Raw genomic sequence first — 27,397 nt, 5'->3', positions numbered from 1 at the left:
TGTAGCCATCTAGGTTCATTTTTAAAAAGCCATTCACACAAACATGTAAATGTGTACTGACATGAACACACAATGTAGTATTTGAATGGGACTGTAGTCAAAATAAATATTGACTTGTACTTGTTTTTCCTTTTGAAGCAGATTTAAGAACATGAGCCCCCACAGCTCCATGTACACACGCACACTGCAAAGCACCTCTTTCATAGTTCAGCAAATACCATATTTAACCAAATAAAAGGCAATGCAATTCAATGTTACATCTGAGGGCTACAGGCCACCTCCAGCCTCAGATGCAAGATGCCTCTAAATTCCAGTTGCAGGAGAGTAGCTGTAGGGCATGCCCTCACCTCTTGCCTGTGGGCTTCTTGAAGGCATCTGGTGGGCCACTGTGTGAAACAAGATGCTGGACCAGACAGGCCTTGGGTCTGATGCAGCAGGGCTGTTCTTAACCTATTTTGTAAAGGCATAATCTTAAGTACACATACTTCTATTTACCCAAAAGAAAGGATTCCGAATCTAAGATAACCCACCCTCATAATTTAACAGGCAATAAGTAGTTTGTAGGAACAAACATCTTAGATTGGGGTAAATTTGGCAACAGCAAATTGCTTAAATTCAGTGAATTGCAAACGGTTTTGTTAATACGAAGCAGCTTTGGAGGCCATCATTGAAAGTGAAAAGGCGGGAGAGCTGCTTAAACCTCTTTCCCTTACCACCAGTGGTACCAACACAAACTGAGCATCATATGTAATTTTAAGACAGAGTGGTAGCAGTAGTGTGCCAAATGAAGTTATCCTGCCTCCCACACAAAAGATCTCATCTTTTCCAGCAATACTGTCACATAACTAGGCATCTAGCACATATGCTCATTGATAGATTTTCTACCTATTTTCTAGAGTGTCAGAAGTTGCCCCTGCACTCTTCAGGGCAAGAAAAGGGAAGTGATTCTAAGAGGCTAATCTTGTGCATGCAGAATAGATGGAGTGATACACATACAATGCTCTTGCTTCACACAGATATATGTAGATATACAGTAGATACACAATGATTTCTTTATATAAAATAACACCTTGTTTATAAAGCGACATTTAATTGCCACTTGGCCCTTCCTTATCCCAACAAAAAAAACAAAAACAGTAGTATACAAAATATAAAACATTTTTTAAATATTTATAAACAGTTGCAAGGAAAAAAATAGAACTGTATGAAAATATCCTTCCCTTTCTCAAATGATTGATTAATGGGCTTTTAACCCATAGCTGTTAAGAGGATATGAGTACGCCCTGCCCAATACTATCCGGTCCCGTAGGAGTTTAAATAAGACATAATAGTTGCAGAAGAGTATCAGGGCCATGGAGAGTGTGTGGTTCCACTTCTCTGAGCGCAGCAGGGAGTAGAGCTGATAGCACACCACGCTGCCCTCAATAAGAATCAGCAGGTTGAGGAGCCGTAATGGACGGTGGAAGAGGAACTGCAGAAGAAAGAAACTGTTTACTATTCAAACAGACAGTGGTTTTATATTGAACTTTAGGGCAGGAAACAGGAAAACAAGGACTGACACAAAATGAAGCCACAGGGCACCCAGAAAGAAGCAAAATAATGCCATCTTTTACTGTCGCCGAGGTCAAAGTGAAGAAGATCATAGTATATTTAGTACTGAGAATGTCTGGTTGTTTGACGAAGAAAGTAACTCAAACATTCAATAGAACTATATAATCTAGAGTGGCTAGCTTATGTTCCACGCTAGTGAATGCCAACTGAAAGACTGTACATTCACTAGCAATCCAATGTATGACTGACACAGGCCAAGGCAGAGAAATTCCCTCAAGTCACAGGGAAGGTGGGGCAAGTACTGCCTTTACGGCTTAAGTCCTAGATATTCTACCCTTAAGAATGCAACATTCCTTAACAAGCAACTTTGGATTCTATAGCATGTGTAGTGCGGTACACTAAGCAGCTGGACTCAAACCAGGGAGACCAATTCAAATATCCTACTCAGCCATGAAAAATTTTGGGCAACCTTGAGTCAGTCTTTTTTGTCCTAACCTCCTCTACAGAGCTGTTGCGATGCTAGAAAAGGATAACCCTACTGTGAGCTTTCAGTGTTCAGCCACCCCTCCCCTAAAGAGTTAACTGGAAGTGAACCCTGTCCTGACTGACAGGCTAGTGAACTCCAGTGATCAGCCAATCAGCATACCAGGTGGGTAGGACCTAGAGAGCCATTGGGAGAAAGGAGAAATTATTTGTTAGAAGAAGCAGGCTGGAGGCGAGAACAGCACACATGTGGCCATGGATGATAGCTGCAGGAAGATGATTGCAGCTCTTGGAAGATAGAACTGCAGGGGCTTGAATTCTCAACCAGAGTTTGGGTGAGTTCAAGAAAAGGGAAGCCTGAGCTTTGGCTTTGGGAAGTTTAGTCTAGGGAAAGTTTGTTTAGTCAGATTTTGCGTTAGACTTTCTGTTTCTTTGGTGTGTGCTTTGTATATCCCTGATACTTGTCTATTATATTGTTTGCCTGTTAATTAAACAAAAAAAACCACTAGCCTTTGCCCATCCAGCCAGGGCATTGCAAAACACCGTAAGCTTTTTAAGGTGCTTTTGTATTTCCTACATACCTGTTCCCTGCAACTGGGTAACCGTGGTTTTTAAAGTGTGTGGCCGTCAACATCATCTGGAGTGCTTTTTGAAGTATTTTTGTAACCTAGTTAATATTTTTAAAGTAAAGTGTGCCATCGAGTCAATGTCAACTCCTGGTGCCCACAGAGCCCTGTGGTTGTCTTTGGTAGAATATAGGAGGGGTTTACCATTGCCTCCTCCCGCGCAGTATGAGATGATGCCTTTCAGTATCTTCCTATATTGCTGCAGGTTACCCATAGTTTGGGAAATATACCGGCAGGGATTCAAACCGCCAACCTCTGGTTTGCTAATCAAGTCCTTTCCCTGCTGTGCCATTAGGTAACTAAAGGATGAGAAAGCCTCAGATGGAAGCAGTCTGTAGCATTTAAATAAAACTGTTTTTCTTTTTATTCTTTTCTTTTACAAGCCTCTCCAAGTGGGGTTTTTGACTCAGGGGCTGAAAGGGGTTCTTGCTCTGGTGCAAACAGGTCCTCAGATGTTCAGCAACTACCAGTTTTCTCATCATGTGTAGGCTTGCATCTGGAGGATTTGTGTACTTTTCCAATAGCAAAAGAAAGAGCTTTCCCTGGGATTCCACCCCAAGCCCCAGGGGCTGGGGAGTGGGTTCAAGCCCTGTTGATAAGCGGGTGGTGATGGCAGCCTTTAGAACCTACCAATAATTACAGAAAATTTCTAGGAGCAGCTTTTGCCAGAAAGCTCAGTAGGGATGAAAGCTCAGCATTTTCCCTTCCCCTCATGTGAACTTGCTCTGAGACAAAGGCTGTAATTCGCTACAGAGCTGCTTAGAGGAACGGCAGTATACTAAGGTATGAAATACTTTATGCAAAAGTGCATGGTTGCTTCATTGTATAATTTCAGCTAGCCATGAGCAGGTCAATTAATCTTCAATTCTGGGTCCAACAGCAGATTCCACATTTGTGTGGCACCATGGCAGAACACACACAATCTATTCAAAAGAAGAACAGTCTGTGATAGTCACTGCTGAAGCGCACTCAAATACCCAGGCTAATGGGTGTGTGTGTGTGTGTGTGTGTGTGTGTGTGTGTGTGTGTGTCGGGGGGTGGGTGATGGGTGGGTTGTCAGTTATTTTGTCCTTTTGGATTTTGAGTGTACAAAAGCAGAATAGCAGCAGGCCCAAACTAAAGGTTCAAAGCTGAAAATATTCAGGGGTTGTGGTGGTAGGAGTTGCACACATTTGAGGGGTAAGTACTGAGGCAGCAGTAGTTACATAGGCGAGGGGTGGGGAGAAGTGTTTTACATGCTTAATTGGCCTCTAGTTCAGTGTATTTCATTTCAGGAATAAAGGCAGCTTCACTCTTCATACAAAGTGTGAGTACAACGAAAGCAATTCACTTAAATTGGGGGTTCTTAATCTTTTCGCACCTACAGATCCTCAAGTATTACCCATGGCCCCCACTTTATATAATATTTTCAAAAGAAAATAGCGGAGGGTGGGGGGGGGGGATAACTACTCCAGAAAGTTATTTTCAATAACTTTATTGTGGCTCATCAGGAAGCAAATAAAATTCAGTGCAGCAAGTTTGCATTAAAAAAGCTCTTGGCCCTATTCACATGCATTGCTGGGAAAAGAAGGGCCTGCTATACCTTCACTGTTGACAGAGTATAATTACAATTCAAGAAAAATAAAGGATAAGAACTGCCCTGCTGAATCAGGCCCAAAGCCCATCTAGTCCAGCATCCTGTTTCACACAGTAGCCCACCAGATGCCTCCAAGAAGCCCACAGGCATGGAGGTGAGGGCTTGCTCCCTCTCCTGCTGTTGCTCCCCTGCAACTGGTATTTGGCAGCATCGTACCTCTGCGGATAATCTATAGCCACCAGACTAGTAGCCATTGATAGACCTGTCCTCTGGGACTTTGTCTAAGCCCCTTTTAAAGCCATCCAAGCTTGTGGCCATCGCCACATCTTGTGGCAAACAATTCCATAAGTTAATTATGTGTGATGTGAAGAAGTACTTCCTTTTGTCAGTCCTAAATTTCCGACCTTCAGTTTCATGGGATGACCCCTGGTTCCAGCTTCAAATACAGGATATATGGTATTTGATTATAAATGCTGTTTGGGGAGAGTGTCCTTTAATTATACAGTATATTTAATTTTCTACAAACCATCTGTACCTGGTCCATATCGCTCAAATTATGAATCTCTGATTTAAGTGCTTACCAAGTGAAGCATCACCGAACAACAACAGAGAGAGAAGAGACTGTACCAGCAGCAAATTAACACTGAGGTGGGGAAGGGGAGGTGGTACATTTAAGTATTTTTGTTCTGATAATAAAACTGGAAGCAGACGACTTGTAGTATCTTCCTAGAACTAGTAAACTCAATTTCCCCAGGTGGGGACATGCTGATTTCCCTGATCCTCTAACGTTTCCATATTAATGCATTGTACTTACATAAAAGCGAGCATGAGAGACATCTGAAGGCACCGCTACATTATAAGGCCCGACTGCTTTGTATAGGCATCGACTATGCCGCACCAGCACCCCCTGTGGCCATATTGTGCTCTCAGACCAGCTATGGAGTAAGAAAAAGAGTTCTAGTGAGTACCAGAGAGCTAACTGAGCAAGGTGGCTTGCTTGGCATTGTCTCCATAGTTCTGAGAGCTTATTTCATTAGAGTTTCAATAAAGTTACTAAGGGAAAGAAAGGCATGAAGAGGACTCTCTGAGGGGAAAGGACAGGAAGAAAACAGTGAAAGCATCTTTCATGCGCTTGCACTTTGATATATTTGATGTATTCCATCAAGATCCAGCTATTCAACTGGCAGCATGAGGGTTGCTAGTGTTCACATAAAGGCTGGCAGGAAGGAAGCAACTTACTGCAGGCACCTGAATATGCCAGAAAAAGCAGTTTCTGCAACTCTTAAGGCTTGTCATTCCGAAGCTACCAAGGCAAGGAGCTGGAGAAGAAGCAGCACAGGGGATGATGATGTTTCCTCCCAGTCTTAAAACATTTCATCTGCCAGCTGGTAAAGTGAAAAGTGGGAGGAGATGATGTGGCAGTTCCATCCCTTATCAAGCAATGATATCTGGTTCACAAAACAGAGATCTATCCATGCCTCTTATCTGATCCTGCTTTAACAGGATCTCTTGGCTGTGAACAGCTGAAACAAGACTCCCTGACTATCCTCAGTTTAACAAGGCTGTGAAGAGCTAACAACCAGTTACTCACCTGTAACTTGGGTTCTTCTAGTGGTCATCTGTCCTTTTACACCAATGGGCTATGCGCTTGCGCAGAGACCTCGCCGGAATCTAACAAGCTCAATTCTGCTTTGGGCAGGAACCCTGCCCCAGCCTCTATATGCAGCTGCGCAACTCCTCATCCCCTCAGTCATGGAGTCCAGCTTCAGTGAACCCCGCAGGGGGGATGGGAGCGCATGTAAACATACAGATGACCACTAGAAGAACCAACGTTACAGGTGAGTGACCTGTTGTTCTTCGACGTGGTCTCTGTCTTTTACACCAATGGGTGCATAACAAGCTAGCACCCAAGGAGGACGGAAGAACAGAAGCAATATATAATTTGCCAGAATCATTTTAGTCATGAATGAATACATTAACTGAAGACAGATTGCCAAATACAGCATCATTCCATGCCCTGGCATCAATAGCATAATGGCGGATAAAAGAATGGGGTGAAGCCGAAGTAGCCGCCTGACAAACAGTGTCCAACGGGACCGCACAACAGAAAGCAACAGAGGCCACCAGGGACCTGACTGAGTGGGCCTTAACAGTAGCAGGTAACTGCTTATGAGCCAATTTATAACAAAGCTCAATTGTCGAAACTATCCATCTGGACATAGATTGAGCAGAAACTTGGAGACCTTTATGAGGCCCTTCATAGAGAAGGAGTCCTTCTCCACTCCCCCGACCTTTGGACATAGAAGGACAATGCCCTTCTAACGTCCAGGTGATGTACCCTACATTCCGCACCAGAGGAAGAATCCTGGAAAAATACAGGCAGAGTTATTGGCACAGAATGAAGGAACATAGAAACCACCTTAGGGAGGAATTGTACATCTGGCCTAAGTACCACCTTGTCTTTGTGAAAATTCAGATAAAGTGGATCAACTCTTAGTGCCCGTAATTCACTCACCCTCCTAGTGGAGGTTATGGCCACCAGAAAGGCGACCTTCCAGGTAAGGAGACGGGGTTCAATGGAAGCCAAAGGCTCAAACGGGGGCCTCATCAATCCAGCCAGCACCACAGACAGATCCCAGGTGAGTGACACCGCAGGGTCATCAGGAAAAACATGGGGAAGACCCTTCAAGAAACTTTTAACCATTGGGTCTTTAAACCAAGAGGCCCGGGCTACCGGGGAGTGTGCCACAATGGCAGCCAAATGTACCTTAAGGGACGAAAGCTTGAGACCAGATTCCTTAAGTGAAAGCAAATAATTACAAACATCTTGTGGTTATATACATCAAACCCATGTAGTTTAACAAAGGACCCAAAGCGAGTCCACTTATGATCATAGGCTTTCCTAGTGGACGGTTTCCTGGCTACAACCAAAATGTCCCTTAGTTTTGGTGGGAAGTTGGCAGGATCTTCCAAGCAGTCAGGTGAAGGTCTAGAACGTTTGGGTGGAGAACCCAGCCCTTCTCCTGTGACAGCAGATTTGGCATAACAGGAAGGCATAACCAGGCCACCGCCAGCCTCCTCAGGGCCTCCTGGGCCACCAAGGCGCTATCAGGATGGCCCTGGCCCATGCCAAATTCAGTTTGCTCACCACCCTCGGAAGGGGTAAAAATGGAAGGAATAGGTACAACAGAAGGCCCGTCCAAGACAGGACAAAGCCATCCCCCAACGAGCCCGAGTCCTCTCCCACTCTGGAGCAATAGAAGGCACACCGAGCATTGTCCCTGGACGCAAATAGGTCCAGAACTGGGACACCCCACTCTATGAAAATATCTGTGAGAACAGCCTGGTCCAAGGTCCACTTGTGTGTGAGCGACACCATCCGGCTCAACGTGTCCACCTGGACATTCCTGGACCCCTGAATGTACTCCTTGAGGTGACAATGCATGTGCCACGTACCAGTGCCAAAGATCAATCAACAGGAACAAAAGGCTCCTTGAAGACAGTCTTTCGCAGTTGTATTGTCCATTTGGACCGTCACCAAATAACCCGCAACCAGTGGTAGGAACCCCTTGAGTGCGTTGAAAATGGCCAGCAACTCGTAGTAGTTGATGTGTCACATCCATTCCCTGGGGGACCAATGTCCGCTCAGGCAAAAACCATCCAGGTGGGCACACCCCAACCGAGCTCTGACACATTGGTGGTAATCACCCAATGAGATGGGGGGGAGGGTTTCCTGAAGGGAGCGCCCAGGGTGAGATGATGGCTCTCGGCCCACTAGGCCACAGTTTCCTGAACCCATTGCGGAGGTGTCTGTTCCAAAAGGGCTGGATCCCAAAGGGGGTCTAATACGTCCAGCATTGAGATTATCCGCATCCGAAGAAGAACCAGCATTGGATTATCTGCATCCGAAGGCGCACCAGAGGGAGCACATAAGTGGTGCTGCCATGTGTCCCAACAAGTGTTGCACCAAGTGCATAGTCTGAAAACCTCCGGATAGGAACGCTGTGGCCAGCCTTGATAGGGTACGGACGCGAGCTTCTGGCAGAAAGACTATCTCCGAAGCCGTGTCGAAGATCAATCCAATGAATTGAATTCTGTGGGTCGGCTCCAGTTGGAATTTCTTGAAGTTGATCTGGAAACCCAAGCCCTGCAGGGTTTCTACGGCCATCTCTAGGGCATCTAGAACCACCTGCCTGGTATTTGCAAGGACCAGCCAATCGTCCAAGTATGGCAGTACTTGTAGGCCATGTTCCTATAGGAATGTCACCACTGGGGCTAGACACTTTATAAAAATCCTGGGAGCCGTTGTGAGCCTAAACGGCAGGGTTTTGAACTGGTAGGGGGTTCCCCCCACCTGGAAGCACAGGAAGCGCCGATGTTGGGGGCGAATAGACACATGATAATATGCCTCTTTTAGGTCCAATGACATCATCCACATGTTCTCTAGGATGGTCATGATGGTTGGTACTGACATCATACGGAATCATTTGTATACTAGATGTTGGTTCAGAGCCCTGAGATCTAAGATAGGATGCCGACCTCTGTCCGGTTTCGGCACAATGAAGTACTGAGAGGAGAAACTGGGACTCCCCGGATTGACGGCCCGTTCTATTGCATTTTTGGATAGCAGGGTGGAAACCTCCTGGTCCAGTTCCAGAGTGTATGGAGTTGAAATGATCCCGGACACAGGTGGCGTCCCGCAGAACTCAAAGGCATAGCTCAAGTGTGTGATTGTAAGGACCCACTGGTCTGTGGTCACCTCTTCCCATTTCTCTGAAAATGGGCCAGGCAAGTCAGCCCCCCCCCACCCCGAGGCATTGCTTCTTTGGAAAGGGGCCAGGTCTCTGCTTTTGGAAAACCTGTTTGCTAGGTTGAGGGTTCAATTTGTATCAGCCCTCCTTGTCACCTGGAGCCAACTAGCTGTGACTCCTAGTTTTCTATAGGGATGCCTCCACGACGATGGAGTTAGGGGTGGGATGATTCCTTAGGAACGCAGTATCATCCTGCAATTGCACTCACGGAGAAACAGGTTTAGAGTCTGACTGTATATCCAATGGAGAGGAGCCCCTGGATATACCTTCTGATTCCGGAGAGCTAGAAGTGCTACTCAAGTGGCGCCGAAGGAGCTTGCACTACTGCCACCGAGACCACAGGGGATTCCGGACTGTTAACCGTATCCGTCGGTATCGAGGAGGGGAGTTCTGCTGGTAGCACCTGGGTAGAAAGAAAAACTTGCAGCATATCAGCAACTGCAGGAAGCGAGTTGTGCCACTCTGGACAATCCTGAGGGGAATGATGTGGGGATCGTGATCTCCCTTCAGAGTGAGAGGGGGGCATGCAGTAGTCCCGAACAGAGCTCCCATACTCCAGATCCTTCAAGTTGTGAGGGCAATATCGAGGGCTCACACAGTCCGAGTAGTCCAAACAATAATCTCCACGGTATCGATCATAAGATCCGAAGTGCTGACACCAAACTGTATGACCTCATCCAAAGGAGAACGATGCTCCGAACTATGATACTGATCCGTGCACAAAGATTCACAGTGGTCCCAGTCCCGATTCTGTCTGTAAACAGAGGATCGATCTTCAGAGCCCCATCGAGAGCCAGTTTTCTCCTGGGTGAAAGACGCTCTTGATGCTGAAGAGGCGGTGATCGACGTCGAGGCAACCACGACGCAAATAGGCCTCCTCCCCCGACGAAACATAGTCAGGTTCATCAGTTACCACAGACTGTTCTCTACGTGGTTGCGTGCACTCGGGTTCCACTGACTCTCTGGCCAACGGTGAGTACAATCTAGATTTTTCGCTGATGCAGCTACCGCTGCATTCATAGTCTTCTTTGGGATCAGGGACAGGTATTGCCCCGCCGGCAAGTCCTGAGGCAACTTTGGCTTCTTCTTCTTTTTATTCAGTTTCAACACCGAGGGGGTTGTGGAAGGATCAGGACCAGCTGGTAGAGGGCGCCGAGGCAAGTCCTCTGAGCACACCGAAGCACACGAGGCCAAAGTAACAATGATGGGGGGCGTCGATACGAGGCTGGAATATCTGTGTCCTGGAGTGCATTCAGGATGGTTAGGCTGTACTGATAAAGCCATTTTAACTTAATTAACTTTAAGTTAATTGTAACTTCAAGTTAATTTTACGGAGCTTGGTGGCCGGCCGGCCTGCGGCGTTTTTGCCGGACACCACGACCTTAAAAAAATGTGTTTGCTGTGGTTCTAATATCCCTTCCCCTGATACTCATACCGAGTGTCTTCTTTGTTTGGGGGAGACCCACATTGTCGAGACCTGTCTTCACTGCCAAAGGTTTACAAAGCAGGCTCGCAAGAATAGGGCTTCTCGCCTGCACGCAGCCCTGTGAGATCTGGCTCTCTGTTCGGAGACAATAATGTCTCAATGTCTCCGACGAACAGAGAGCCAGAACCCACAAGGCTGCGCGCAGGCAAGAAGCCCTATTCTTGCGAGCCTGCTTTGTAAACCTTTGGCAGTGAAGACAGGTCTCGACAATGTGGGTCTCCCCCAAACAAAACAAACAAAGAAGACACTCGGTATGAGTATCGGGGGAAGGGATATTAGAACCACAGCAAACACATTTTTTTAAGGTCGTGGTGCCCGGCAAAAATGCCGCAGGCCGGCCGGCCACCAAGCTACATCCCAGCCGGAATCAGAGCTCTAAAGGAGGGAAAGAAACCAGCAAAAAGTAAAACGCCAAGGGAAAAATGCTACTACACGAAGAAATTAAAGTAAAAGAAAGAGAAGAAAGCAGGAAAAAACAACAAGGGGATAGACACCTACTCGTTGCCGAGCTGCAGGCTTTACGATGCTGACTGTAGCACGGACGACGAAAGACTGAGGGGTATGAGGAGTGGTGCAGCCACATATAGTGGCTGGGGTGGGGTTCCCGCCCAAAGGAGGATAATTGAGCTTGTTAGGTTCCAGCGAGGTCTCTGTGCAGGCACATAGCCCATGGGTGTAAAAGACAGAGACCACGTCAAAGAACACAAGCTTCTTCTCCCCTGAACTTGAACCTAGAGCTTCCTGCTGTTTCCTGCTGTGAGGCGTTTCCTGCTGTTTTCTTCCTGTTTCCTGCTGTGAGGCGTTTAATGAACTTTTTTGGCAAATGAAATCTCTCATATCCGGGCTGACTTCAATACCACAATTACAGGGTACATTGTGAGGATGTCCAGTAACAATTCATTTGGTTAGACTAGATAAGCTTCAGTTTCTGACTCCCGAGGATGTGGACAAGCTACTTGGAGCAGTGCAACCCACCACCTGATCTCTTGATCCTTGCCCAATGTGGCTTATATAATCTAGCAGTGAGGTTACTGGAGATGGCCTGAGAACATTATAAATGCTTCTCTGAGGGAAGGCAGAATGCCTCCTTGTCTTAAGGAGACAATTATTGTACCATTCCTAAAAAAGCCTACATTGGACCCTTTGGAGCTAAGCAATTAAAGGTCAGCCTCTAATCTCCTATGGTTTAGCAAGGTGATTGGGGGGGGGGGTGGCTTCCCAGCTCCAGGCAATCTTGGAGGAAACAGATTATCTGCACCCATTTCAAACCGGCTTTTGGGTGGGCTATGGGGTTGAGACTGCCTTGGTTGGGCTGGTGGATCATCTTCAATAGGAAATCGACAGAGTGTGTGTGCTTTTGATACTATCAACCATTATATCCTTCTGGATATAAGGGAACCGAATGGGAGCACTGTTTATAGAGGTAGCACTCCTACCTCTTGGGCAGATTCCTGATGGTGTTGCTTGGAGACCGGAGAGCTTTTATATGGAATCCCAACAAGGCTTCATACTGTCTCCAGTGCTTTATCATGTCTGTATGAAACTGCTGGGAGTGATCATCAGGAGATTTGCTGCAGGGTGCTGTCAGAATGCTAATACCCAAATCTATTTCTCCAAGTCAACTTCATCAGGAAATGGCATAACTTCCAAAGTCTCAGGGCATTTGAGGAACACACTCTACATTAAGAGCTTCAACATCTCTAGCAGTCTTTAGAAAAAACGTTCAACACGCACTTGTTTAACCAGGCTTCTTGTTAACTTCTAAGCAGCTTTAAAATGTTTTTATTATTTTAATTTTTGTGTTTAAAAATATTATGGTCTTTGAATTTTAATTTTTGTAAACTGACTTGAGATGTATAGGTGGCACAAAAATATGCCAATAAATAAATGAATAAAATCTCCACTCCCACTTAATTCTCCTGTCTTTTTTTCATCTGGCACCTTACATGCCATCTCTCAGCTGCTCTCAACCATAGACTTAACTGATGAGCAGCCTGTATGAGTCTAGCTTCCGAGTCCTTTAAAATAGTTATCTTTATTTTTCAACCTGGGGCCACTTCGGTAAAACCCTTCAATGCAAGAGCCATTTGCTATGGTGCTGACCTCTGCACAGTACTGCACTTTTCTCTGTGCTAGGAGAACCCTTTAAGAGAGATGGAGTCCTCTCTTAGTTGTTCTATAGGGAAAGTGCTAGGAAGGGCTACATTTCCCAGCATTCTATGCATGCCTTCCAAGATATCACAAGGGCTCAAGATGGCTTAGTATCCCTTAAAGGAGCCCACCCTCCAGTCCTGCACAAAATGCCATACAGTACTGCAAGATGGGAACGGTCACCTCCACATGATGCCAGAGGGATTGTGCAGAGTATTCAGCTTTGGCTGAAGCTTCACACAGGCATAACAAACAATGAGTCAGAGAGTTGCCACTGATTCCCAGGCTTTACAAGAAAAACCCTGCTTTAGAACCTTTTCCACCTTCTCTTGAGGATTTTAGCATAGCTATGATTGGGTGAAAATGGCATGTCCCACCCCACAATGAGATGACTCATCTTCTCATCTCTGTGCCCTGATATTCTCATCTCTATGCCCTGAACTTTTCTTTAAGGGCCAGGAAGCTTAAAGGGCCATTTGGCATTTCCCCCACCTGAGGCCTACTTTAATTTACAGTCTTATACTTCTGCACACCCAGGGGAGTCCACCTCCCCCAGTGAAATCCTGAGTATGCATAAACCACTACCTAATATTGGGCAGCCCCCTTTTGTTTCTAAACAGGTAGGCATCCAAACATCTATTATTGGTATATATAATAATGATTTGAAAACACCGATATGCCTGTTTTCAGGAGCAAAACCTTGCCCTCCTATTTTTGTGGGCAAAAGGTCCTGATATAGATCACTGAGTGAAACAAAAATACCTGAAAGACAGCAACTATGCAAGGAAGCGTATTGTGTGAAGACAATGCCAGCTAAGCCTACCAAAAAAAGGATCCCACAAAAAGTGAGGTTTGTAAATGAAGATGCAACGACAATAAAATCATTGATAAATATGGACAGTAGAACCTTTATCTAATGTAAGCATAAACTAAGGAAAGCATAAAAATAAGATGCCTTGTCATGTCTATTTTCTTCCCAGCACCCCTGACAAATGGAAGCTTACACTCACATGTGCTGGGGGGCATTACTATATGACCCATGTTCCAGCTTCTGCCACTTGCCAAGGTGGGCAGCTGATCTGTGTAGCAAGTCACAATACTTGGGAGGAAGCAGCTGCGTGGTGAGCATGACAAAGGCGTTGATCCACACCATGATGAGGTGTTCACAGGACCAGCGCATGTCATAGTACTGAGTGCTCTGCAAAAACAAAAACAGAGTGGGGTGGGGTTAATGACAGCGCCCTGGAGATCTCAGGAGCAGAAGAGGTTGCTCCATATATCTACAGCACTGCCTATAAATGTCTAGGCCAGAAAGGCAAGAGGTTCCAGAGTCCTTTCTCCTTGGCACAGGGTGATGCACTATAAGAACCACTGCACATATCTTTGTGCAGCTGCTGAAGCACAAGTCACTCAGCTCTCTGGATTGTGTGTGCACTCCAAGGATACTGGCACTAAGGTAGGGCAACGAGCCCAAGGAGGAGCTTATTACTCAGCAAGAGAGCAACTGGACTGACTGTGAACGTTCAGATCTCAAAAGCAACCCAGAGGATGGGCAAATACAGATTTGGATTTCACAACTGTCCCCATTCTCTAAAAGGGTTAATTTAAAACCTTGGTATTGACACCCAGACCGGCAAACCACGATTTGAACTGGGCATTGTGCTTATCTATAGCACAAAGAAAAACATTATCTTATTCTAGTTGCCTGGGAAAGAGGACAGGGTTAGTAGATGGGATGAAAAGAGGTGTGGAGGAACCACAGGGGCACTACATATATGGCAATACCTATCCAAACAGGAGCGATAATAGTGCACTCCAGATGCAACCACACTCCGCCATCCAGGCTGCCAAAGGGGAGACAGAGAAAAGGGGAATTAACCAGAAATCCAGCGTGCCATCAATCCACAGGCAACATTTAGGAGGTGATGGTAGCAACAGCGGCAGCAATGGCAGTGAAGGGGTCAGACAACAGCTACCTTCACAAAGCACAGAGGCAGGAATGCCACGTAGTAGGCACTGAAGAGGGAATTGAAGAGAACCTCCTTGATTCGGCGGTTGAAGTCTGCTTTCAGGCACTCCACCTCGTTGCGAATGAGGTCTGGGGACAGGGGGCAGCTGTGCGTAGGGATGGGCATAGGGTGGTTGAACTGTTCTTTCAGGGACTCTCTCAGGAGAGAGAAGAAGTCTTTGGGCTTGACAAGGCTGCCAGCCCCCGAGGCACCAGCATCTACCAGCTGATCCTGCACCAAGTAGCCACAGTCTGTCGGAAGAGGCTGCGTTCTGCTGTCTTGGTGGAAGCAGCATAGTGGGACATAGACACCAAACCTGTAGAGAAGGCAGACAGGCGGGATGAACACCTAGAGATACAGTAACGCTGTCCAAAGAACACATGAAAAGAGCTTCCCAGCCAAGAGGCTTCTACTCCCTTCCAGCTCTCTTTGCACACCTTTTGTAGCAACATCTGTTTAACTCCTCGAGCTATACAGAATGAAGACAGGAAAAACCTGGTAGTTTCTGGACTTCAGCAACATATAACAACTACTGTGGAAGTATCCCTGTCTCCCCGATGGCTGCTGATCTTTCCCCCTCTCCTGCCAATCTCCATGCCTACCATCCCCCATCCCATTCTTGCTCCCAAACATCCATAAGCTGTATTAAGCTGATGGGCTATGTGTCCTGCGATCCATATAGCTAAGAAGGTTCTACTGTATCACACATTTCATATCAAAAAGGGCATTGAGACAGGTATTTGTCCTCCTAGCCACTCACCCCAAGAAAATCTATTTAAGTGGCTTTGAAGCCAGCAACTCCTTTGCCCAGCAAGGTTTCCCTCTATGTATCCTACACTTCTGGAATTGCTCTTAGGCCCTTCTCCAATACATTCACCATAAAACAGAATAAGACTCACGGGTAGCCAAGAAACAGAAGATTAAGGACAGAATGGCTTCGGAAGAGGTTGACTAGAGTCCAGCAGAGCACCCATCCACACAGGGTGAGCAGTACCAGGCGAGCCAAAATCAACGCTGAATAGTGAATCACTGATGTAGTGCCCACCTGAGAGGCCTGCAAATTCAACCCAGAGAAACATCAGTCCCACAGCTTTTCCTCTGGCACGTTTCTTAGAACATGCCAGAAGATGTTCTAAGAGCACCTGTAACGTCTTTCCGAAAACAAGAGCTTTGACTTCTACCATCTCCATATAAGGCAACATGCTGCTCTCAAAGCCAATTAGCTTTCAGTCTCCCCCCCGCCCCCCCCCCGCTGGACTGAATCAATACTGGATGTATTCTTATTTAAAAATATGTATATCCTGCCTCTTCATCAAAACTGATTCAGAAGGAGGTTAATAAACATATTTTTTAAAGTTTCAAAGAGTATAGTTGAAGTCTATTTTCCATTTCTTCAACACTGTTGAAGAAATGGAAATAAATGTTCTTACAACGGTCCATGGAGGTATTTTGGAATATAGCTAGTTTGGATCAGAACTGTAATGATTCTGCAATAATTAATTTAATTATACTTAATACTATCAGTATGATTTGTAAACAAACTAGTTATGAAGTGGTGTTGTTAAAAGTGTGGTCACCATCTTGTTTCATGAGGGAAGATTGCAATATCCCTAGGAAGTTTGGACTGTAAACAAAAGCTATTGAGATGCACACATGGACATAGTAAGATAAGCTTTCTTCCCTTCTGAAAGTAGGTCAAGAATCAAAACAGCATTAGCATTAAAAAAAACACAAAAGAACAAACCAGCAGCAGCAACTCATGCAACTCTGGCCAGTACTAGGTGATCACTGCAAAGTCTTGTAACTGATTCAGCTTGAAACCTAGCTTCCAAATCATCTTCCAGTCCTGTCTGCCCTCACCTGGGCACACCTATGCACTCACCCCTCTCCTTTGTGCTTCCTTGGATTGCCTTCCCCTCCCCATTTGTCCCTTCCCAATTCTCATCTCTTTCTCCTTCCTCGCCCCCCCCCTTACCCCTTTGCTTTCATCTCAAGCCCTTCTTTCTTTCAGGGTTGACTCTCATCCCTCTTTCCAATGCCCTTCCTTCTCCCCTTCTTTTTAAAATCTCTCCTCCCTCTCTACCCTCTTCTTTTTCTTGCTACTCGACATCCTCCTTTGCTCTCTTACCTTTTGCTTTCTTTCTCTCCCATTTTTTCCTGTTCCCCTCTTTCTTTTCCTAACCAACCTCTTCCCTCCTTCTTCCCCAGGATCTCCATCTTCCTACCACCTCAGTGCAAACTGAAATGCTAAGGCTGGGACAATGAAGGGCAGCTCAGCCTATCACAAACAGCACTGGAAGCCTGTGTGCAGCCAAGCCGAGATGAGGAAGAATGGGGCTGCGCCACAACAAGGAGGGTCAGATAAGGCACTGTGAAAGGGGGCTCCCAGTGCGGAGGGTCAAGAAGCTTAACCCTAGGGCGCGGAGGAGGCAACAGTGGGCCCCTGGACCCCTTGGGCACCTGCCCCTCCAGCTCAACGGTCACTACACCTCTGCTAAGTGTCAATTCACATGATCAGATCCAATAGCGTTCCAAAGCGGTGAACCTCTTTCTACGAAGTGGAGCGCAACTCCATCTTGGAGTAGGGGATGCTGACTCTCCCCTTATCTTTCCTAAATGTATGTGGTAGTAATAGTGGGGAACCTGTGCAAAATAGGCCTCCATTCAGCCCTAAATGCTGCTGCTAGTATCTGCAGCAGCGTTCAGGGCTGCCGGAATAGTCCAAAAATCAGTTCCCATGGGTCCAACCATTGGGATCCATGGGAACTACCTTCTCATGGCCCTTGGTGGCTCAAGATGTCGCTGCACATGCACGCAACCTGCAACTAGGGTCTAATGGAAATCCCTGCTGCCGCCGCTGCCTATGTCATCAAGTAAGTTTGGGAAAAGGAAGAGGAGGTGAGAAGAGTCCCAAGGAACCCAACCCAAACTAGGCCCAATGTGGTGCACAGAACAGAAATCCAGTTTCCCCAAATCATTGCTCATGCATGTGATATCACTAGTGGAAAATCAGGGAGAGCAGGGGAGCTGGTGAAGATATAGGATTTAAATAAGAGTTATAAGCAGCAGGTTCTTGGAAAGTCACTGCTCTTGACTTTCTGTAACCCAACTCATATAGCCACTAGAGGGCACTGTATGACCCCAGCTGAAATGGGTCCCAAGTCTTTCTGTTGTGATAATAATCTGCTCAACCCTGGTTGAAATGCAAATGGAGTGATCTGGAAGCAGGCCCTGTACACAATGGAGTTTCTGACTGGCACCGACAGGACACTTTACCACCCAACTAAGTATGTTAGTCTCTGAGGCTCTCTCTTTGTTAACATTATCAGGATGTGGCCTCTGTCAATATCATTAATCACACCTAAGATCAGGTGCTGCTCACTTGCTCTCTGCCAACTTTACTCTAAAACCTGAGGGAGCTCAAGGGCTCTGCTACTAGTGCAACTGACCAATCAGCTGTTTTATTTTCCAAACGTCATTCAAGCTAATTTTCCTTACCAAGCTTCACCTCCCTACTGCCCTCCTTCACAGGTAATCTAGCAGCCTATAACCCCCTTGAGCAAGGTGAGTGGGCCAGAGGACAGGTTTCATGCACTGCATGTAAGAGGAGACACAGAAGCCCCATCTAATGACATGGGCTGTACATGACATGTGGCTGAATTTGCATACAGGGAGGAGCAGGTTTATGGCATACAGAACCCTAATGGACTGTAGCACAACCACCAATGAGCCCTAGGACCACCTCAACGTATATGTATTCACTTGAATGTCTGCATGGCGTTCACGACTGTATGTGAATGGAGATCTCTCCAGACAACCCAAAAACCCTGGGGGAAAAACAGGGCTCTCAACTGCAGTGTGCTTACAGTTGTACACCTGAACACACGTAGATCACCCTCCTATGCACATTAATTCATCCTGGATATACTGCGAGAACAAGGCTAGAACATCCATCCACAATCTTGTGTTGAGCTCCTGTAAAGCCTCTTTTGGATCAGGATTATTGATCTGAGATAACCATGCAAATATTACCTCAGAGATAAGGACCCATACCAGCCTCCGCGCCAGCATCACTGTGATAAATGCTGCCAAGTGGTAATCAATGAGGTGAAAGTTCTAAAGGAGAAAAAAAACACGGTATTCACCAGAGTGAAGGAGAGGCATAGAAGTTGTATAGTAGAAGCATGGAAGTTCCTATGAGTAGAATCAGATCAGAATCATTCCAAGTCTGTCAAAAGTAGAAAAGAGAAGGGGACATATTAAGCACACATATGCTTGGGGGTGGGTTGAGAGCCACCATGAGGATGTAAAAAGGGAGCTAGAAGGATAGTTTAGCGTGCTTTTGATCCACACTTCCACTATTTGCTGCATTCATCTCATCGGAAAGGGGAACTTGCACATCTCCCAGGAGAGCCAGTAAGAGTCATGAGTGGACATTTGATTCAAAGTGCAGTGTAGGATCAGGATTGTGCTAGCTCCCTTGCCCCACCCTCCTGACCATGCTTCGGGTATCAGGTTTCAAAAGAAGCCTAAGAGGACACAGCCCAGCATGTGGAGTGTCCAAACTGTGCAATCTGTATCCTGTGGACCCCACTGCACACTGCATTGACCATCTGAATAGGATAAGGTGTGTTATGCTCAGGGGTGAATGGTTCTGTGAGAGTGCAGGATGTTGGATGGGGTAAAGTGTGCCGTCAAGTCAGTGTTGACTCCTGGCGACCTCAGAGCCCTGTGTTTGTCTTTGGTAGAACAGAGGAGGGGTTTACTATTGCCATCTACCGTGCAGCATGAGATGATGCCTTTCAGCATCTTCCTATATCGCTGCTGCCTGATATAGGTGTTTACCAGCAGGGATTCGAACTGGCAACTTCTGGCTTGCTAATCAAGTCATTTCCCCACTGCGCCATTAGGTGGCACAGAATTAAAATTCCTGAGAAATCTTACTTTTCATTAACAGAAAAAGGGCAAGTATAGTTAGTTGCAGATATATGCATATAGTTGCAGATATACAGGTGAAACTCGGAAAATTAGAATATTTTCCGAGTCAAGACAGCGTCTTTCCCAGCCCTGTCTAGAGATGCCAGGGACTGAACCTCAAACCTTCTGCACGCAAACCATGTACTCTGTCACTGAGGTATGGCTCTTCTTCCCATTGTGCAGCCACATAGTATCAGGCCCAACAGAAACTCTCTTCAGCATTCTCACCTGATGGTTAGGTATTGTAGGTAGCATGAGGGGCATAATCAAACCTTGCATAAGGTTCTATTCAGTTTCAAATATGTTGTTATGGTTATAACCACCAATTAGTATGAACTTTAATTTAGAAAGTTAATACAATAAATGGAACAATAAATGGAATAAACAAAACAATAAATGGAAAATCAATAAATGGAAAAACTATAAATGGAAAAACAATAAATGGAAAAGTGGTTGAAATAGCCTTGACCTAAAACCAATCCATCCTGAAAAAGGTCAAAATTTACTTCAACCCACCGCCACTCCAACCCAAAGTAGGGCCTCCCATACAGGAGACAGCTCTTATTTACTCTTCTGTGAATTCATGAAAGCTAGTTATTGCTGCCCAGCAACATGTCTTTGTAGCTCCGTTTATTACTTTATGCATAAAGCTTAAATATCCCTGGACTAAAACTGAGAGGAGGCCCAGATGGCCACGTAGATGGGAGTCTCACCAGTGATGTGCAGGAGGCAGGGTGGTTGTACGGATACCACCAGACAGTCTTGTAGATATTGATATACTGAATAAAAAGGGCCACCAGCAAGTAGATGAAAAAGAGGAACTCAAAGAGAAGATTCCCGTCCACAGGAAGCTCAGGGATTCGGCAGTGTCGCACAGGCTCTGGGGTGATCAAGGCTGTGATAGGAGGAGCAGAGAGGCTGAGAGCACTACCATTCCTGCAACACAGAAACACATACCAGTAACTCTTGGAGGTCTGTGACCTCGGGTACCTAATGCTATCATGGGCTGAACTTCACATTGACTTGAGGCTTTAGAATGTCCTCGTTGTTCCATGTACATTATCTCAAGAGATCCTTACAGCAGCCCTATGAAACACGCCAGTATTATCTCTGTATTGCCGATGTGCTGCCAAGGCACAACAAGAATGACGTAACATGCCATGACTTGCCATGAGCTGTGACTTGCCATGAGCTTACTTTCTGCCTAGGAAGTTCATGGCAGAGGGGAGGCTTGACCTGGGTGCTTCCCAATTCACAGCTTAGTCACTGTATTACACTGATTACTCATTAGAAAACATTAATATGCTGTAGATTCCACAGCTATTCGAATGGCACAGGACCAGTGTATTTATCTCGAAAGAACTTGTACTCTAGTTTCAACAGTAGGCTGCAAATTGCAGTCTTTGCACAGAGCATGTACTTGAACATTTTTATGCAAAAAAATTAGCAAGTGCTGGGACAGGAAATATCCCCCATCCAAGTCTTGGCTAACAGTTAGCTGTTATAGGACTGGAAACAACAAGTCATTGTTATTAGGATGATACAATTCTCACCTGGTTCTCTCTTGCAACCTCTATGCCTGTTAGTGCCTCTAAGACAGCTGCACTGATATATCATTCTAAAGTAGAATCACTTATAGGACCACCTAGATGGTTTAAGCAGCACTGAAGAGAATAAAATGCAAATGACCAAAATAAAATAAAAACACACAGCCAAGCAAAATCATTCCCTAGATTCAAGGACAAGGAAAAACATCAAGAGCCAACCAAGGTCCTTGTGGGCCAAACTCTAGCTGCCTGCAGAAGGCAACAACCAAGTCCAAGATTCATACTTCCCCGACTGAAGCCCATGTTGCTTTCACCTGTTTCTCAGACCAGTGCCGTTGCCGCAGTTCCCACCAACCAATGTCTGGAGAGAAGGCAAAGCTGAACGGCTTAGCTGCTGCCGGCTGGGTCCCCTCCTTCCACCGGGCATGACCAGGAACCAATCCACCTCTTCCACCTCTGGCAGCCTTTGCCCCAAGATCTAGATAACAACCCCAAAGACTTCTCAGCTCTGCAATGAGAAGAAAAAAAGTTGGTACTTGTTATCGAACTGCTAGGGCTGTGCACAACTGAAAATACTGGATTGGATCTAACCTAATCTGATATTAAAAATATTGGAAATGGATTTTGGGACCCAAGGGATATTGGATTGGTGCTGGATTTCCAATTAGAAATCTGGGCGGGGGGCAGGGGGATTGGATTATTTAACATAGAGGTCAACGGGGACATTGAAACAATTCAAAAATCAGGAACGCATGGGCCTAAGGCTTTGAAATTGGGCACGCTTGTAGTATAGGATGACAGGAATCTGTGTATTGCATTTGAAGTGAACTGGTCAATCCTTTGATTTTTAATCATTTTCTAAAAATTAAAATGTCTAAAAATTGCTAAAACTGGCTTGTTTCATGGCCAATAGTTCCAAAAACTTCAGGAACTTAAGCCCCCACTCAGATCATCAACCCACCCTTATGTGGAGGATTCTGTCCTTTCTCTTCATGAAAGGAGAAACCTGCCCAGTTTTCTGCTCCCCATTATATATTTTCAGATTGACTCAGAACAGACCTCTGAAATCGGGGACACATGTAGGACAGGATGACAGGACTCTGTGTATTGATTCTGAAGCAAATTAGTCCTTTGATTTTTAAACCCCACCCCCACCCACCCATGCAGGAGCAGGCAGACAGCAGAAAGCCATGGTACTGCACTTTACTGTTTTCTCTTTCTCTAATCCCTTAATGGCTTACTGAATGTGATAACCTTTTTTCTTACCAACACATTACAAGCACAAGCAGTGCTTGTCAAGCACAGCATTCACTTCTTAGTGTACCCATAAAGGTCAAAGGGAAATAGGGGTTAAATTGTAACTCAGGAATGGCTTGGGAGAGGGTTCTGAAATTTGGCACACATGTAGTTCAGGATTACAGGATTCTTGTGAATTGAATGTGATTCCTATTGGGGAATTTACTTATTTTAATGATTTTTTAAAAGATAAAGAGACTTGATGCTATTAACTGACCACACTGCAGCAACAATATAAACCTTACTGGCACGTTGCTCACACAAAAGGACAAAGGATTCAGTTGGGCAAGGATAATAAACATGAATATGAATACAACAAATATTTATACACCACTTTTCAACCAAAGTTCCCAAAGTGGTTTACATTTGAATAAATAAATATTTTTTAAAAAATGGCTCCTTGTCCCCAAAGGGCTCACAATCTAAAAAAGAAACATAAGATAACCAACAATAGCCACTGGAGGGATGCTATGCTGGGGATGGAGAGGGCCAGAAGCTCTCCCCCTGCTAAATAAATAGAATCACCACTTTTAAAAGATGTGTGTGTGTGGGGGGGTTATAACAAAGGGATCTGCATCCCTCTCCTAAAGTACTATGATCAAAAGGCAAACACAAGACCACCTGAGGAGATCCATTTGAATTGGACAGTGTGCACTACCACTCAAGAATCCTTCCCCCATTTTTCTCTCTGAAAACACTTCCATAAGGCAATAAAGGTATCACTATGGCAACTGCCCTTTCCAAATTCAGAACAGGTTAAAAAAAGCTTGCTATCCTAATTTTAATAAAATAAAATTTTATTCTACTTATTTATTTGTACACTTTTGGCAATGGAAGAGACAGAATTTCCCCAATCTCCCCCTTCCCAAGTTCTTGAAACCTAGTAAAATCACAATGATATTAATTTATTTTCAAAACAAATGTTTCTCCAATCTCCCCTACCCACCAAGCACTTGAGAAACAGAAAAATCGTTATGATTTTTCAATGAGTTAATTCGATTTGATGATTTATTGATAAAATACGCCATAGGAATGCTTCAGATGCCATATTCTGACAAAATTCTGACTTTATTCCAACAATTCTGATCCAATACCAGAACCTGATATCTGACTGAAATTCCATCAATTTTTACCAATATTTCTGATATTGCAGCAATTCCAATATTGGAATTCCGTTCTTGCACAGGTCTAATAACGGCTGAGGCCAGGTGACTCATCCAAAATTGCATTGTATCTAGCAGCAAAGGACTAGAACCAATGTGTTAGGGTCCCTGACATTTTAATGCCACCTTCCATCCCAATTTCCTTTCACAGATAAGAGATGCTTAACAAAGCCAAAGATACATTATGAATGGGCATCAAAAAACCACCTACATTAGTTGTCTATCAGAAGTTCCTCATCCTGTACACTTAATCACTCTCGATTAAAATGTTCTAGTCAAATCAACCCTGGCGATCAATGGGGTGACAGATGTCGCAGCCAGATCGCCCTCACATCCATGTTCTAGTCAAAAGCAAGCTTGAAATCAGATTTCATTTCTTACAATAAATCGTGAGAATATGGCTACTACTAAGAATATCTACACACCACTTTCAACAGAAGTTCTCAAAGTTTATGTAGAAAAACAAATAAGATGGTTCCCTGTTCCCCAAAGGGCTCACAATCCAAAAAGCAATGCAAGGTAGACACCAGCAACAACCACTGGAGGGATGCTGTGTTGAGCTTGGATAGGGACACTTGCTCTTCCCCTGCTAAGTATAAAGAGAATCGCCAATTTTAAAAGGTGCCTCTTTGCCCATGTGGCTACCATTCATAATGCTATTGTGGGGAAAGATTTCTGCAAGATGTGATTGATTATAGTCAGGCAGGAGGAAGGCACTGAAGTTCAAATTGCATCAGCCATTGAGGAGCCTGTTATAGCTACAAATGCAGCTGAACCATACACTTCTGGTGACATGTGTAGCTTTTAGAAAAAGGATACACTCATGTACTGCAAGACTGACTGACAGACAGACTTGCAGTTGAGAGCATACATATACTATACTCACCATATATAATATGCTAAATCTTTTCAGCTTTTGTTTTACAGTGGCGGCACCAGAAAAAGATTGAGGGGAGGCACAAAGTGGGTGGGCAAGCTGTGCTCTACATATTAGATTTCTGAAAGAGAAATGAGGGGCAGGGGGAAACTACTTATCTGACGGAATGCTTGCCGCCCCCTTGCCCCCACAGAGCTGCCTTTGGAGGTTTTTGTTTTTTAAGAGCCACATTTGTCCCTTCCTAATTTAGGAGAGTGTGTGTGTGCACGCGCGCATGTGGGTACGTGTACATAGAGCACCTTCAAACTTCTAACACACCCCAGTCCCAAGAATGGACTTGGCATAGCTTGCCAGCAACAACAGAGAGTTGTATCTGGTTTACATACTACATGAATAAGTTTGTGAAGCTGTGCTGGTATGCCCTCGTCCTTCTAAGCCAGGACGAGGGTTTCTCAACGTGTGGGTCCCCAGATGTTATTGGACTTCAGCTCCCATAATCCCCTGCCCCAGTGGCCTTTGGTTGGGAATTATGGGAGTTGAAGTCCAATTACATCTGGGGACCCACACGTTGAGAATCCCTGTTCTAAGCAGAGAGATGAAGTCTAAACAATATTTTTTTTAAAAAAAATCCCCATGCATTTTTTCTCTCTCACTTGCATAGAAGTTTTTTCAGGAATTTTTTATTATGCAATCCTGATGTCCTAAATAGATTGTGATCTGATTTGGTATGTTTTTTACCTATATATTTAGTCAATCCCCCAACACATAATATGGTGATATTACATTCCTGTTTACAAATGAATACGTATTCTTTCATACTTCCTAGGGATAATCACTTGAAAAACATTAATTACAACTCTGAAGTGGCCAAACTTGCCTAATTTTGCATTGGCATCCATTCATTATTGCTAATGCATTTTATGAAACAAGGAATTTTTAGGAATAGTACATTTTCCACGGAAAAATAAAGCACAGGGCAAAAAGCAATTCCACATCTCTGATCCTAATAACGTTAATGTACTTTTTGGATCAAAATATATTATTCAAGACACAAGTAGCCATTGTCAAAAAGATAAGCAGGGTGAACTGGAGAAGGATATTTATCTGCATTGACCAGGTTAGGAAAAGATTGAACAGAAAGATATTAATGCAAAACCTACTCTTATAACTCAAAACTGAATCCATAACCCTTTATCAACTAGCAACTGCCTTTTGAGGTCATGTGGCACAGTGGGAACATACCATCTTTATTATTGTGGGGTTAATAATGGAAGCAGATATGGGACCTAGTTCCTGGCTCCAGGAGATGTTACAGGATATAAATATATGAAGCTGCCATATACAGAGTCAGAGCATTTGTCCATTCTAGGCCAATATGGTCTACTCTGGCAGTGACTCCCCATGGTCTTGGGCAGAGAAAGGTCTCAGCCTAGTCATCCGAGACTTGTCTGTAGCTGGAAATTGAACCCAAGTCCTTCTCTGTTTGAAGCCTGTCACTGACCGTGGCCTCTTTCCCAATAGTCCACTGAGACTTGGGTGATCCACTCCCATTTCAGACACTCTGCATTGTACTTGGTTTTCAAATTATGTTATATCTGCTAACTAAAGAGGAAGGACATTTCCTTTCCTCATGGAAACATGTTTTTGCACTAGAAACTACCAGCAGTTGTCTCCGGTCAGTGCTACTCTCTCAGCCTTCACCTAATGGCCAAGCTTAAGTATCCTTGCATATGTATAAAGACAAACAAAAATTCATGTTTTGAAAATAAAAATACAAGTGATATATATGACTGACTTCTGGTTACCATTCTAATGTGGTTTGAAACAAGAAGTTAATATCTTACATACCATTTTCTAAAATACTACTATGAATGTTTGTCAATGTTTGTCATGAATGTTTGTCATACTATGCTTGTCAACAGAAGTTCTCAATGTGGAAATAAATAGGCTCCATGTCTCAAAAGGGCTCAAAATCTAAAAAGTAAAGTATGCAACAGCAACCACCACTGGAATGATGCTCTGCTGGGACTGGATAGCGACAGTTGCTCTCCCTTTGCTAAATAGGAGTGTCACCATTTTAAAAGGTGCCTTTGCTCAGAGAAGAGGTGCCACTTGCTAGTATATCATGAACTTAGTGCAGAAGAGAAAATTCTTGCAGACAGTGTGGGAAAGAACTCTTTGGATCCCACTAAATCCAGTCATTGCATTTCCACTTTAACACATGAAGACAGACAGACCTGTGAAGACAACATACCCAACATTGCATCACAGTAATGACAGCTGTGGGACACAGTACCGAATACCTGATCCCAAGCCTATTATTTATGCTTGAGTTTGCATCACAGCTATGTCCTGGATTCATTGCAAATGTCATTTTTAGATGAGTCTCGCTGATAAGTTTCAAGACTACAAACAAAATATGATGAATCACCTACCACCAGGGATAAAGAAATCCAGGCTTCTCTTCTAGTCCATGCCAGGAAGCATAACAAACCAAGTTAGGTTAGAAGGATAACATAGTCAACTTACGTACATGATAATAGTCTGCAGGATGTAATACCTTCTATGCATATCATCCTTGCATGGCACTTTACAGAGTAAAATAAGCAAGACAACAGAACAGGTGCTGCTGATACCCCTTACTAACTGGATATGTGTGACTTAACACTTACTGGAAGCTGCCCCTCTTTATTTCACAGTAGTTGTCAGTAAGCAATACCCCAGTTCAGCATTATTTCTGGTTAACTTACCACAGGGTCTTCCTGGAGCTTGCTAACAAAACCTAAGAGAACAGCAAATGTGTCAAAAATCTGTCTCTTAAGCAGTAGATTGAGATGACATTAA

The 27,397-nt window shown here is 44.6% G+C and overlaps 1 protein-coding gene across 3 annotated transcripts in view; it reads right to left on the bottom strand.

Moving 5' to 3' along the window:
* Positions 1-998: 998 nt before the first annotated feature.
* The window catches only part of TMEM39A (transmembrane protein 39A), a 42,887-nt gene continuing 16,488 nt past the window's right edge, over positions 999-27,397 (bottom strand). For 2 of the 3 annotated variants that reach the window (XM_053301316.1, XM_053301315.1), the window contains 8 exons: positions 21,532-21,725; positions 20,384-20,606; positions 18,726-18,809; positions 15,593-15,747; positions 14,661-15,009; positions 13,695-13,882; positions 5,051-5,171; positions 999-1,471 (listed from right to left, as the gene is read on the bottom strand). In XM_053301316.1, coding sequence (XP_053157291.1) covers positions 1,238-1,471; positions 5,051-5,171; positions 13,695-13,882; positions 14,661-15,009; positions 15,593-15,747; positions 18,726-18,809; positions 20,384-20,606; positions 21,532-21,644 — 1,467 coding nt within the window. In that variant the 5' untranslated portion in view covers positions 21,645-21,725 and the 3' untranslated portion in view covers positions 999-1,237. Of the gene's footprint in view, positions 1,472-5,050; positions 5,172-13,694; positions 13,883-14,660; positions 15,010-15,592; positions 15,748-18,725; positions 18,810-20,383; positions 20,607-21,531; positions 21,726-23,887; positions 23,982-27,397 lie in introns of those variants that run through there. The other variant, XM_053301318.1, reaches the window with a different exon arrangement.

This window comes from Hemicordylus capensis, chromosome 2, assembly GCF_027244095.1.
Source record: "Hemicordylus capensis ecotype Gifberg chromosome 2, rHemCap1.1.pri, whole genome shotgun sequence".
NCBI lineage: Eukaryota > Metazoa > Chordata > Lepidosauria > Squamata > Cordylidae > Hemicordylus > Hemicordylus capensis.
The sequence above is the reverse complement of the archived record's forward strand: the minus strand, read 5'-3'. Positions and strand labels throughout refer to the sequence as shown.